The sequence below is a fragment of the Carcharhinus amblyrhynchos genome, chromosome 13, assembly GCF_965287045.1.
Source record: "Carcharhinus amblyrhynchos chromosome 13, sCarAmb.v2.hapA, whole genome shotgun sequence".
NCBI lineage: Eukaryota > Metazoa > Chordata > Chondrichthyes > Carcharhiniformes > Carcharhinidae > Carcharhinus > Carcharhinus amblyrhynchos.
Genome location: NC_137336.1, coordinates 58405227 through 58419703, shown reverse-complemented (window position 1 = coordinate 58419703; position 14477 = coordinate 58405227). Strand labels below are relative to the sequence as shown.

Genomic DNA, 14477 nt, shown 5'->3' with positions numbered 1-14477 from the left:
AAACTAGGAATTTTTTTCACTGGAAAGATGGAGGCTGATGGGAGACCTGATAGGAGAGCTACAAAATTATGAGAGGCGTAGACAGGATGGATAGTCAGCAACATTTTCCCAGGGTGGAAGTATCAATTGCAAGGGGGCACAGGTTCAAGGTGAGAGGGGGAAGTTTAAGGGAGATGTGCAGGGAAAGTGCTGCCAGTGGTGGTGGTGGAAGAAGAACATTAACAACATTTAAGAGGCATCTGAATGGGTGTATGAATAGGGAGGGAACAGAGGGATATGGACCAAGTAAGGGGAGGTGGTATTCTTTAGATAGGGCATAATGATCAGCATGGGCTTGGAGGGCCAAAGGGCCTGTTCACACACTGCACTTTTCATTGTTCTTTGTGTTTTTGCGAGCAAACTCTATGCCTTGCCTGTCAAACAGCTTTTTTCAGCCCTGTATAATTCAGCAGTCCCCTACTTCAACTTAGCATTAGCTTCAGTTTAAAGCTTTGTACACTAAACAATTTCATTTTCTCTTGGAGTTACAATTTTTAAAAAATCAACTAAGATAAAATCTCACTTTTAGCTTAACTTTCACACTTCATAATAAAACTTTATTCCACCCCCATACAGCTACAATACAATAGAAGACATTTTTTAAAAATCGTGGGGCAGGGTGAAGAGGGTGCAGTTTGAGGACGAATGATATCAAGTAAAAAAAAATCAAGTTAGTATCAGCAGCCAGGAATGCGATATCTTTTAAACAAGGTGCATTTAGTTCCAAGTTGTTTAAACATGGCACATAACTCATCACATGCAAACAACAATATAGATGGAATTGTGCTCTCAACATCTACATGGACAGAAACCACCTTCTCATTAATAGAGTTTTGAATATACCATCATTGTGAGGCAAAGATTACATGGAATTGACTCTCATACAACAAAATGGTTCAGAAGTGAGTTTCGATTCACAAGACTCGAGTCTGCTGGTTTGTGGATAACCTGGTGAAGTTGATTGCTTTCACACAAGTATTGGAGAGCTGCGGTTTCAGCTTAGTTGACACCATGCTGCTGGCTTTTCACGCTGCAATTCTGGTACCTTACATAATGTACGAGTCAACATTTATGATAATGGAAAAAGTGTGACAAGTAGAATAAGTTCTCTTCTAATTAAGGGAAGTGGGTGCATTAAGCAGAGAGGCATTGGCTTCCTGTTTGTAACTTTTAAATATATTTGGCATTATCAGAGGAGGGTGGGTGGAAATAGCATGCAAAGAAGCACTTATAAAATTAGTTTAAAAAGAGGTTACAAAAATATTTGAAGAATTTATAATGCAGCTGAATGAGAAAGCCTATCACAATTTTTAAATAAGTGTACAATGGCATCGACTTGAGTACACTCAAGTGTACAATGGCATCGACAGTTCCTTTCATAAGAATGAAAATGGTTCTTCCTGCTACTGTTACTCTGAATTGGTAGCACATTCCATTTACATACCTCACCAAGCACAAAGCCTCAATGATTAAACTCGCAGGTATGGGTTATCCATATGCAGGCTAGGAGACAAGAGGCATTTTCATTTTCTCCTCCAAAAGCATGCCTTGCACTGGGCCAAATCAGCAGATTTCCCAGGGACAAGTCATTTTCTCAAATAAGCAAACAAAATTGGCTTAGTACCCCTAGATCCCTCACCTCATGCACTCAAATCTACTATACTCCTAATTTTGCAAGTAGGCTGCCTTTTTAATATGCATCACCATCTGCACAATTTACATTTGCAGAATCTCCCATTTAATAATAAGGTTTCATGGTGCAGTAAGCAGCATCCCAGCCTTCGCAAGCTAGAAGCTCCTGGTTTGAGCCCCACCCCAGGACCTGATGGCCAAGGCCGTAATATGGTAAAACAGGTTGAGTGTCACCTGCAAATCCTTCCATCACATGCCAATGACAGCAGGTAAGAGCAGGAAAGGTTCCTGGGCAGGGATGTGATGGAAGGAGAATAGGGGCTGCAACTATCACTACTCACGGTTCCAGACTACAACATGCATGTAAAAATGCATGTTACCACAGCAACTCAGACTCCAAGTGAATGGCAAACTCCACTCAATTAATAACCGTAAGCTGCTGGTGTGATTCTCATCCATCAGCCCTGTGTTTGATGACATACAGATTTCTGGTTAAGCATGTCCTGGTTAAGCAATGTCTTAATTTTAAAATTCTAATCTTTGTTTTCAAGTTTCTTCATGCCCTCACCCTTCCCTAGCTCTGCAATCACCTCCAGCGTTACAAACTTCAGAGACAACGGCACTTCTTCAATTCTCACCTCTTAAGCATCCCTGATCTTAATGATGCTTCAGCTGCCAAGATCCATTATCTGCATCTTTAAGACTTGACTGGTTGTAAAGACTCACATTCTAATCAGTACTCTGTAAACTAAGTGTGTGCCTTTATATGCCGTTTGTGATCAGGACTCTCCACTCACCTGACAAAGGGGCAAAGCCCCGAAAGCGAGTGGCATTTGCTACCAAATAAACCTGTTGGACTTTAACCTGGCGTTGTGAGACTTCTTACTAAGATCCAGAATTCCCTCCCTACACTCTTTAAGCCAGTCATTAAAGCCTATATCTTTGACCAAGCTTTTGATTATATAAAGGGAAGAAAGGGAAGTCTTACATTAAATACCACTTTTCAGAATCACTAAACATCTCAGTGCTTTACAGCCAATGAAGTACTTCTTGATGTGTAATCACCACTAATGCAGAAAATACATTCCCATAGTGATGTAATGACCATTTGGCGGAGGGGGAGGTTCCAAATGGCCTACTCCTGTTAACACCTAATAAGATAATCTGTTTTTAGTGATTTTGATTGAGGGATACATATTGTCCAGGGCAATGGTGATAACTCGCCTGCTCTTTTTCAATGTAGTGCCACAGGTTCTTCTATACTCACTGCAGCAAGCGGATGGGGGCTGTGGCTCAATGTCTTGTTTGAAAAATGTAACTTCCAGGGTCAGCCTTGGTTTTTGAGTTTGAGTCTTGGAAAGGGATTGGAACCCAGACCTACCGACTCAGAGGAGAGTGCTACCAACAGAGTAGCAGCTGACAAATCACTGGTTCTATTATTTCCTTACATGGCTTGTTACATTTTGTTTGATAATGCTCCTACGAAGTGCATTGGGAGGCTTGTGATTTTAAGCATGCTATATAAATACAAGTTGTTGAGAATTCCAGAGAATTCTCTGCCCGTTGAAGTGGTGGAGGCTGCCTCGCTAAATATTTTTAAGACGCGGGTTGATGGGTTTTTGATAAGAGAGGGGATTGAGGGTTATGGGGAGAAAGCGGGAAAGTGGAACTGAGCAGCGACAGATCAGCCATGATCTTATTGAATGGCGGGGCAGGCTCGAAGGGCTAGATGGCCTACTTCTGCTCCTATTTCTTATGTTCTTATGTTCTTAATTGGGATCTTAATCATTAATTGCATGTTAAAAGAATGAATTCTTCAGAATGTGGCAATGTCAGTATTAACTGCCTTTTCTTAATGATCTCTGAGAAGATGAAAAGATTCAGAAACTCCTGCAACTCATTGATGAAGAAACACCTATTTATACAGCTGTTAACTAGGGAGTTCAGGATTTTGACCCAACGCCGATGAAGGACCAGGAATAAATACCCAAGTTGGATTGATGATGATTTGGAGAAATTATAGAAACCTTAAAGTGCAGAAAGAGGCCATTTGGCCCATCAAGTCTGCACCGACCACAATCCCATCCAGGCCCTACCCCCATTATCTCTACATACTTACGCACTAATCCCTCTAACCTACGCCCCTCAGGACACTAAGGGCATTTTTTTTAAGCATGGCCAGTCAACCTAACCCGCACATCTTTGGACTGTGGGAAGAAACCAGAGCACCTGGAGGAAACCCACACAGACACAAGGAGAAAGTGCAAATTCCACACAGACAGTGACCCAAGCCGGGAATCAAACCCAGGTCCCTGGAGCTGTGAAGCAGCAGTGCTAACCATTGTGCTACCATGCCGCCCTAAACTTGGGAGGTGATAGTCTTCCCATGCACCAGCTGCCCTTATGCTTCCCTCGATGCTGTTTTTCTAATAAAATGAATTGTAAGTTGTAATAGCTCCCCTACATAAACTGGCTGAACTTCCTGTAATGTACAGAATAGTACAAGCCAAATTAAAGCAGGAACCCTGCTGGAGATCCAGGGGCAACATGTTATGCAAATAAAGCGTCCATGGTAACATTTTATATAAACTTACAAAAAATAATGGTCCAAGTCAGGACATGTTGTGTATTGTACAACAGTTCAAAGCTTTTATTGAGCACTAATCCATTCAGTAGCTGAATAAGGCTGTGGACAGGGCTGGCGGAGGAACAGTTTTTGGAGTTACACGTTAGAGGAGTCAGGCAGCACGGTCTTGATCAGAAACAGGAAACGCTGGAAAATCTTAGCAGGTCTGACATCACCTGTGGAGAGAGAATAGAACCAATGTTTCGAGTTAGGATGAGCCTTCGTCAGAAGACCATCCAGACTCAAAACATTGGTTCCATTCTCTCTCTCCACAGATGCTGTCAGACCTGCTGACATTTTCTAGTATTTTCTGTTTTTGTTTCAGGTTCCAGCATCCGCAGTATTTTGCTTTAAGCACAGTCTTGATTTCTAACAATTGATCCAAGCCAAAGTAAACCTGGGTTTGTGCAAGTTAAAACTGGCTGTATGATTACTGAGCCAGCCCTAGCATCACTATGATACCATAAAACCAAACACGACGAAACAAGTCATATAGTACAGGATATCCATCACAACACCACAGCATCCTCATTTCCGTACCCATGCATCACACAAGCTATTTTGGAGGACTTGTTTGTTGTTCTAAGAGGAAATTAATTGTAATTGCGGCACTAACTGATGCAGGTCCTCAAGAGCTCTTGCAGAAGCTTCATGGCTTAATTTTGTGACTTAACGGTGCCAGTATCTTGAAAAACACCAAGGCCACACTTTGTTATACATTATCTGCAAAGAATTTTGTTTCTTTTTAAATAATAGGTTTCAAATGGTAATTTAGAGATTTATAAAGCTAATCTGTGGTAATCTCAAATTCTGTAAATGCAGTCACTGGTGTACTTAGACATGTTGCTAGACTTGGCTTAAAAAAACTTCATCACAAACATGCTGCTTATTATGGTTTTGTACTGGTCCAAGGTAATCTTTATATAGAATATTCTCCTGCAAACAAAAACCACATGAGCATCACGTTACAGCACCAATTGAAAGTGCAGATTCAACGGAAGTAAGTGACTTCACAACCTAAGGAAACAACCACTGACTACAATACTCAGAATTAATGGGCTCAATTCTAAAGTCCAGAATACACTTTGACTTGTGGCATTTTCAAAATGACTTTCTAAAGAAAGTGACTTTCAGCTCACTTTCTAAGCAATGGGTCGAATTTTGAGATTTAGATCAACAGTAACAGCTCCAGCAGCAATCCAGGAGGTCCTCCACTGGGTACATCTCCTAATCCCAACATCACTCCGTCAGCTAGTACCCACTGCTTCCTCCCTTTGAGCTAATTTCATATTCACCTCATAAATTAAAACTGAGGATGCACATTGTTTTGAGCACGTATATAGTCGCATCCTTTTCAGATGGAACTTTACCAGAAGCTTTCTGAAATTCAAGGCACATTTTATTTCATAGTTTCCCAGCATCCACTTGGCACTTCCTGCCAAGGTAGAACAGGTGAGGTGAAATTCTGTACCCCATTTGGGAACAGAAGAAGAGATTAAAAAAAAGGAAGAAATGAAAACATAATGAAAAGGTTACTTCAGGCTCTAAACTTCCTGTAACATCTTGGGAGATCTACTTATCAAACTCTATATTAGTATTCAAATTCTTGAAGCACTTTAGGCAGGCTGGTGTGAAGCACTGATTGAGTTAGTTTGTTACCACCTTTCCTACTACAGAGCTAAAAATTAACACCAGCACTTGGCCAGAATTAATTATGGAGAGATAGGAGATGGGCTGTTAAATCCATTTCACATCCTTACTTTACCAATTTAGATGCACAGAAAGTCTTTTCTGAAGGCAGTTTACAAAATGCATTATGTTTAGCGCAGTCAGTGAACCGATAATGTTTAGAAACTCCAGAAACCACAAAGATCAGAAGTTGTTGAGAGGCATGATGACACTGAAGTCTGGCTTTGCCTTTACTAATAGAAACTTGGTACCTTTATATGGAGGTGGGGGTGGGGGGGATGCATTTTCATGTTTAAATTTAGGCCTGAACCCAGATCCTTACCTCCCAATGTGGAGCAACTCACATTGTGTTGTTTTCCTGTGGACTAAGATCAATTGGTTCCTACACATTAGCACATACCTGATTCATTTTGAAGAAGTCCAAGGTAGGCCTTGTCCATCGGACATCCTCATCATGCCTCCGTTTTATACCACACTTGCGTTCGTTTAAGTCGCAGGGCTGGGAATGACTCCGCAACAGGCCCTGCTGCCGCCGGTTCATCTCTGGAGTGGAGGAGGGTGTGCTTTTGGCTGACAGCAGACATCTTGTTGCCTCGCGAATGTGCACTGGTGAGAGTGAGAAGCGCCTTTGAGGGACGAATGTGCATTGCTCGGGCAAAATGCACTGCACGCCCAAAAAAGTTCTCTCGCCGATATCTGCGGAATGGTTGTTGGGTGACAGCATCCATGGCAATGGGGATTCAGGAGATGTTGTGAGACTGGAAAATGTGAAACTGCTGGTGTTTGAGTAATGGCCGGAGTTGGGAAGTTGCTGGAGGCCAAGGCTGGTGGGGCGCTGAGTCGAGTTACTGAGCTGTACAGCTGCATTTCCACCACTGTTGCAGCGCCGTTTGACAGGAGTCCAGACCTTGGAGCCGACTGGTTTCCACAGAGACCTGCAGCGCGACAGGTCTTCTGGCACAGAGAGTGATCGACAGTGTCTCTTGGTCGGTGGATCTGGCAGCGAGGCAAAACTCTCAGAGAACTGCAAGTCACTTAAGTTCCCCACTGACGTGCTGGTCATGTGACCCATCCACGTACTTGTTGCCTGACCTGTCCATAAGGATTTGTTCTGACTGGAGGAGTTGATGCTGCTTAGGTTGTAGCTTGCAAGTGAAGGGAACCCCATATTCACAGGTAATTCAGCATTTGAAGTGTCAAATACATTCCACTTCCTTTCCTCTGCAAAGGTACAATGGAAAAGACATTCAGTAACACAAATATAGCATTAAAGCATCAACAAAGCATTTCAGCACAGGTCTCCTGAAGATACCACTCAATGGGCTAAGGGGTCCATGGTATTGCAAAGATAACCAAGTCTAATCACGTTATAAGCGAACATCCATATTGTTGGGCAAAGATCATTGGACAACAATTGGGAGCAGAAGCCAAAGCTAAGATTTACCTTTTCTTGACACAGTGACCAACTGTAGCATCTTCGCTAGTATCCCAGCTGAAATGAGCTCACGTAGCTTGGACTAGGAATAGAACCTGGAGCCACCTTGTGTGTTTGACTTACCAATTAAAGCCTAGGAGTATGGCTGAGGGGACATTTATATTTTCCTGTGACTGTTACTCCCCTCCCCCTCATATCGCAGATTATCCCAGACTGCCAAGCAAAGATCAGCTTAGAGGTTAAAATAGCACTAATAAATTGTGCGAAAAAAACTTTCTGCATTAAGCTTCAGAGGAATGCATAGGCATACTTTGTAACTTACAGGAAATTAATATGGAAGCCAAGTAGCAATAGGTAATAAAACTGTTCTTTCACTGAAAAGATGTGCTCATGCAGAAGGGAATTGTGTTTATGAAATTGGCCAGTGCATTGACTGTGATAACCAAGTAAATAGTAGAAATTGAGTATGGTGATGGGAATGAGTGGCATCACCTGGGAAAGTGGTCACAGTAGGAGGCCACTATCAGAGCTCAAGAACACTACACACTAATCACAGATAAGGGTTGGGAAATGAACAAATCACATGAAACATTCAATTCAAATACATCCACCACATGTGGAGGATTGCAGCATTCGGTGATTGATCCGTTAGTGAGCATATTGAATTTCTATGTTTGGGTTTTTTTGTGGGCTTTGAGGGGACTTAACTTTCAATCCAAGCAGTTGCAAAGTTCTCTCTATCCCAGTTTAGCTACAGAGGAAGTGCATTAAAGCCAGCTGTTGCCCCAGATTAAATTCTCTTGGATGCAAGATGGCTGTCATCTTCCAACCCAATCTGCGTGTCTCACAGGTTACCCTTCCGTGCTGACTGCCCTTGCTGTCCTGATTAGCCACCTTGTTTTTCAGAGTCACTGGTGCATGCAACTCATTGTTGTACATTGGAGCATTTACGCTCAGAAACACAGAAGGTTAAAAATAACTGAAATTTACAGGGTGGTGTTCACAACATGGTTGCTTCTTCTCTGGCAGTTCCCTGCGCTAGTGACATCATTTCTAGTGAATAAATGAATATATTAGTGCACAGCGCTTACTGTTGCTCCCAAGAATCAACATTATTGCATAATATTTCCTCTCCTTCTAAATTAAACATCCTCAACAAATTCAAGTGCAATATAGATAGTAATCCATAAACAATCAATAAATCAGATAGTCATCGTAAGGTCACTGCTTCAATGATTGGTAGCAAATCTCTGGCGTCTTCTCTGCACTGGTTGTAACCTCTAGCATTTTCATTTTTGAAAAAAATCATTAGTGCTTAACATAAATAATGTCAGCATTGGTTGGCCTACAGGTGAGGTGTTCCTTTCCTCATCCATGTCTGTCATTGTCAGGGTTGCAAGATGATTCGGGTCAGGACTTTGTACAGTTAGACCTGGATTTTCAGCAGTTTCCATTTCCAGCGGCTCGGTTCTTCCTGTCAACAACTGGTCTGCATGCCTCCTCCAATCGACATCATCTCTGGCTTGGATGGTCTATGAGACAAGTCCAGTCTCTGCAAGGGTTATGGCAGGAACCCATTTTTCTCCTGTGGAGTAATTCCTAGTCAAATCTCCTTGCCCTTGGTAGACGACACAATGTTTTGCTTTTTCACCATTCTCTGTCCTTACTGTTGCTGTGAAATGATTTATTCCGTTTTCAGCGATTTCAACAAATCGAGTGCCAAAAGTAGTTGTCTTTCAGTATAATGCAGGAAAGATTTGTCATTGAATGTGCATATTCCTATATATTAGCAGGAATTGGTCAAGACATTTGAACAGTGAACGTTATTCCCTGGTTGCTTTCAACGTATGTTTCATGGTTTGGGCAAAATGTTCTGCTAGTCTGTTCTTAGCAGAATGGTACGGTGCCGACTTAATATTTCAAATACCATTTCCCTTTCTAAAAAACTTTGAATTCTTGGGAGACAAATTAAGATTCATTGTTATTTACCAATTGATCGTAGAATCCAAACCTACTAAAGACTTCTCCTTGCCACGCAAAAGTCTTTTCTGATGAAGTAGATTTCATTATAGCGACTTCCAGCCACTTTCAATGAGCATCAACCATTACGAAGAACAAACGTCCTTCAAAAGATCCCAGAAATTCTACATGCATGTATTGCCAAGCCTTTGCTGGTCATTTCTAAAGATGCCAAGGGTGGCAGCTTTCTTATCTTTGCACATGAAGAACACGTTCCAATTTTCTCTTCAATTTCCACTTCCAATCAAGGCCACCAGATAACCACCAATAACTTCTGACTTTTTCTTTCACGCATTCAATTCTGCAATGGCCCTCATGCAACTTGTCTAACACTAATCTTCTCAATGGTGGTGGAATAATCAAGAGTCCCCATCCTGACTGTACAGGCAGCTCCAATTTTCTACAGGAGCGTAATTTCAAGTCAGGTGTTACTTCTAACTTCTTAATTTGTAATACCATTCCCATCACTTCTGAGTGCATCAGATCACTCCAAGAGTTCTTACTTACTTGTTCAGTGACTGGTGTACTGTCTACCAGTTCAAAGTAGAAGATACTTCTGCTTAAGTAGTTTGACAAGCTACTGGCTGACAAACTACTTGTTGGTGGTAATCTTGAAAGTCAATCCACATTACACTGTAGACATGATTGCCGACACGTGTTGGTAATTATTATGTGTAGACAATAGCAATACCCATCTCTGCATTCGATTTGCTGCCATGATATGATTGCCATGTGGGGTCCAAAAATGGTAGTTAATGGACAATGGTCCACCAACAGTGTGGTTTTCTTCTGTAAGGATTTATGGAATTTCTTTGCTCCAAAGATAATCTTACATGCTTTCAATTTTACTTTCAGCCTTGCTTGACGTTCAAGACGCAAAAGTAATGGGAATGCCACAAGGGGATGCATCATTCACTAACTGTTAGGGTACAGTAGGGACAAAATGCTAATAACTTCAGATTTGAGCTACGCTTCTTTGGCTTGATGAAAGCATTATTGCATTGAACTGACTGATCACTTCCACTTCCTGTTCAGGCACAAGAGATTATGCAATGGTTTTAAAATGGTTGCCAAATTTGAACAAATCTTTCATTGTGGTTCAATGTTCTGAGGTGCAGATGTCTCTGCAATAGCCTTGACCTCCAAAAGAGATTTGTAAAGACCCGTGGTATTTGGGACATGTCCCAAATACTCAATGGAGGATTGGAAAAACTCACTTGTCCTGGTAGTCTCTCTGTCCTTGGTCTTCTAATCTTTGAAGAGTGACATCCATATGCCGAAGATGTGCCTCTTCATCTCTTCCAGTGGCCAGGATGCCACCTAGATAACAATGGACTCTGTCCACTCAAGATCTGATCCACTGCCCTTTGAAACAATGCAGGAACAGCTGTGACACCAAAGGGCAATATGTCATGATTGCCAGAAGTTCTTATGACTTCTGGTCTATATTCATCTGTAGGAAAGCTTGGCTTAGGTCAATTTTGCTAAAATGTTGGCCTCCTGTCAATCCCACAATTGTGTCATTGATGTAGGGTAATGGGTACAGTTCCACACGTAATACTGGATTTAGGATGACTTTGAAGTCTTCACAAATCATTATAGATTCATCCTTCTTGATGACAGTTATTATTGGTGTAGCGCATTGATTGATGCTGACACGATCCAAGACCCCTGACTTCACAAATCATTCCAAGTCAGCCTCCACTTTCAGCCTGATAGCACAGGGTACCAACCTCACTTTCAAGCATTTTGCTTTAATCTTCAAATTTAACTGTGATGTCTTTCATACTCCCCAGCTCTCCATCAAACAGTGAGCTTCTTTACAGTCTTTGCAAAGCCCAATTCATTAATCATCAAGTTGTCTTTGGCCCAGTTCAGTCAAATCTCTTCTAACCACATTTGACCAATTGATGCTGGCTAATTGCCCTTTACAACATGTTAAGCCAAATCTGCTGTTCGTCCACCAAGTTGCACAGCTACTTCAATGCAGCCCATCAGTGGGACCACTTCACCTGTTTGTCTTTAACACTATTCTTGCAGCTTTCAAGGAAATATGTTTTTCCTTATGTTTAGTCTATGGTATGAGTGAGACTGTCTTAGTGTCAACTTCCATCCTTACTGGCTGTCCATCCAGCAATGTTATATTTACATGTCGTTTTACCTTTTTTCTTGATTATTTTTGCTTGTAACTTGCTTTTTCTTCAACAGGCATGCTACTTGTCCTTTTCTTCCCCCCACAGCTTCGGCATACTATGTCCTTACACCAACATCTGCAGCTGAATGCCCTGACTTCACAAATCAAAGAGATAGGAGTTTCAGAACACTTAGGTATTGATCGATTCAGCCCACTGAGTACACAAACTGAGCCGCTGAGCTTCTTTTGCAGCCAGCTCCATTGTAGCAGCAATTTCCTTGGCCCTTTTCAAAGTAAGGCTACTTTTGGTTAGCAAACTTTCTGCATTGCTTCATTGCACAGACAAATCTGTCCCAAATTATGTCATTCAGCACATCACCAAACTCCCAATATTGTCAGTCTTTTTAACACAAACCACAAATTGCACAATTGACTCCGCATCACCTTGATTTATTTTGTGCAATCTGAAGTGCTCTGCATTTACCAAAGCCTTCAGCGAAAAATGCGCTGGCAACATATCTACAACTTGTCCATATGTTCTAGTGCCTAGCTTCTCCAGTTGCACTCAACCTCGGAGGAGATTAAACATCCCATCCCACTGCACCTCCTCCCCTAGGAACTCCATCATTCCACATTTTCATCAAAGGGACCAATGACACCATAAATTCCTGCCATTTTCTTACCAATGGAGGTCCCCCAAATGCAAACTTTCAACCCATTTTGAGCAGCTACCTTGATTTATCTCCTTTTAAACAAGGCAACGTGAACTTTGGTCTCTCTTTAAGCAGAGCACTCTAATTACTGTGCAGAGGATCATTTCTCACATCCATTTTGCCCATTACGTCTGGAGTGTATACAAAGAACTTGTCTTCCAAGTCTTCAGTTCCTGACATTTCCTGGAATTTTCCTTCTTTCTGGTGGCTAGCAAACGCTGCTTAACATTTTCATCGCCAGTTTTTTTGTTGTATATTGGAGAATTGATGCTGGGAAGCATGGAGGATTAAATGTAACGGAGTTTTATTTAGAGTGATGTTCACTACATGGCTGCTTTGCTGCTCTGGCAGTTTCCCACACTAGCAACCTGTGACGTCGCTTCTGGTGAATACACGAATGTATTAATACACAGTGCTTAGTGCAGCTACCAAGTATCAATATTAATAAATCACAATTATCATGGTGTTCATGCTTCAGGATACTATGCAAGTCAAGCAGGTGGCTGGGACTTGGACAGGAATGTCAGCTCGTGAAGTAAATGCTTCAAGGCTTTTGCATCAGTAGGAATGATGCAGAACCAAGTCTCCATGGATCTCAGCATTTGTAGCAACCCAAGAATAAAAATATCAGACAAAAGTGTTGGGGACTGGACAGAGAATAGACCAACCGCAAACAAAACCAATGGCCATCCGATGGCCAGGAAATTGATCTTCAAATTCACTCCAATCTTTCTCCAGCATCCACAACCACTGTGCACTGCCACATAACAAACTAGGGAATTGAGCAAGTGACACCTTCACTATTTTTGCAGCCTGGCCCTGGCATCTTATGTGGATGAGTGGAACAGCAAGACAACAGAACCAACAAAAGAAAAGCAGCATTCACAAACAATCCATAGCATTGCATAGTGAATAAGCCCATCCATGGAATTTTAAGATGGACAAATTTGGTTGCATTGCAGAAATATGTTTCTGATATCCTTGCTGATTTTAACAACGGAAGAGCAATTGCATATTTATGGTCAGAGGACAAAATTAGAGAATAATTTCATTGTTTGCAGATATTGAAAGGAAACAAACTACGAACCGCAGGTCGTGTGACACAATATCTGCTTTCTGCATTCTATGCTGTGTCATTTGTGTAGGAACCTCAGCTGATATGCAGGATGCCCACAAGTGGCTCTTTCCACAACAGCACTTGCTCTGTCTAACAGCACAGCACTGCTGTCTGAAAATAATTTTCACTCCAAACTATTCTTGACATTTAACTTACAAAGAGAAACAGGTTACAATGCATTAAACTGCTTGATCCCTCCAAAGCAATTAACCTCATAAGCTGAGGAGGATAAAATAAGCTAGGATTTCTTCTCATGATGGCTTTCCAGGCAATCTTTTTGGAAAGTGGATTCGTGTGAACATCTGACAGAAAACAGGATTGGATTCTTGTGATGCCACCGTGGTTAAAAGGTTCACCAATACTCCACGTATGAAGACTGACCCCTTTGGGTGAGGTACTGGAGGGTGCTCACTGCCTGTGGAACAATATCCCAGTAAGTTGTTCGTGGCTTCAAGAAAGGAGAGAAGTAAACTGGAAGAGATTTGTTTTTGAATACATGCATTTTGACCTGCAGATAGCTAATCCTCATTTAGTCCCATTGACGACAACTACTTAATGGTGAATTTGGTTAATAAATGTCAGCTAATCTCGACACACCCAAATTGGAAGTGCGCCAGTACCAAACAATCTGAAAGTTGGGGTGGATTGTGATCAATGCAATGGGAAACTATTGACTGCAGCCATCTTATATTTCAAAGCTTTCAATGACATCTGACATTTTCATGAAAGAATGCAGTATCACTTTATTGAGTCATCCCCACACCCAGTGTTTTTATGCCATGGTATTAGCAACCAGTCTATGGAAAGTCAATTGCTCTTGTATTACAAAATTTGGGAAGTCAGTCAACGTGTACTAAAAATCAAGTACAGTAAACTCGTGATATCTACCAGCCAGAATTTCCAACTAACAGGAATTTCTGATGTTCCCCTAATATGAAACATCTCTTTACCAACCAGAGCAATTAAAAACTTATCCAGAAATATTACCCGTATCTTGTATTATTTATCAATTCAGGCTGTTATATGCTGCTGATAATTAGAAGTATGAAGAATACTGTTCTTTACTCCCTAAG

The 14477-nt window shown here is 41.5% G+C and overlaps 1 protein-coding gene across 3 annotated transcripts in view; it reads right to left on the bottom strand.

The window, feature by feature from the left end:
* fam53c (family with sequence similarity 53 member C) overlaps positions 1-14477 on the bottom strand; it is a 127176-nt gene that overhangs the window by 44366 nt on the left and 68333 nt on the right. For all 3 annotated transcript variants that reach the window (XM_080201133.1, XM_080201134.1, XM_080201135.1), the window contains one exon: positions 6387-7207. In XM_080201133.1, coding sequence (XP_080057259.1) covers positions 6387-7207 — 821 coding nt within the window. The remainder of the gene's footprint in view (positions 1-6386; positions 7208-14477) is intronic.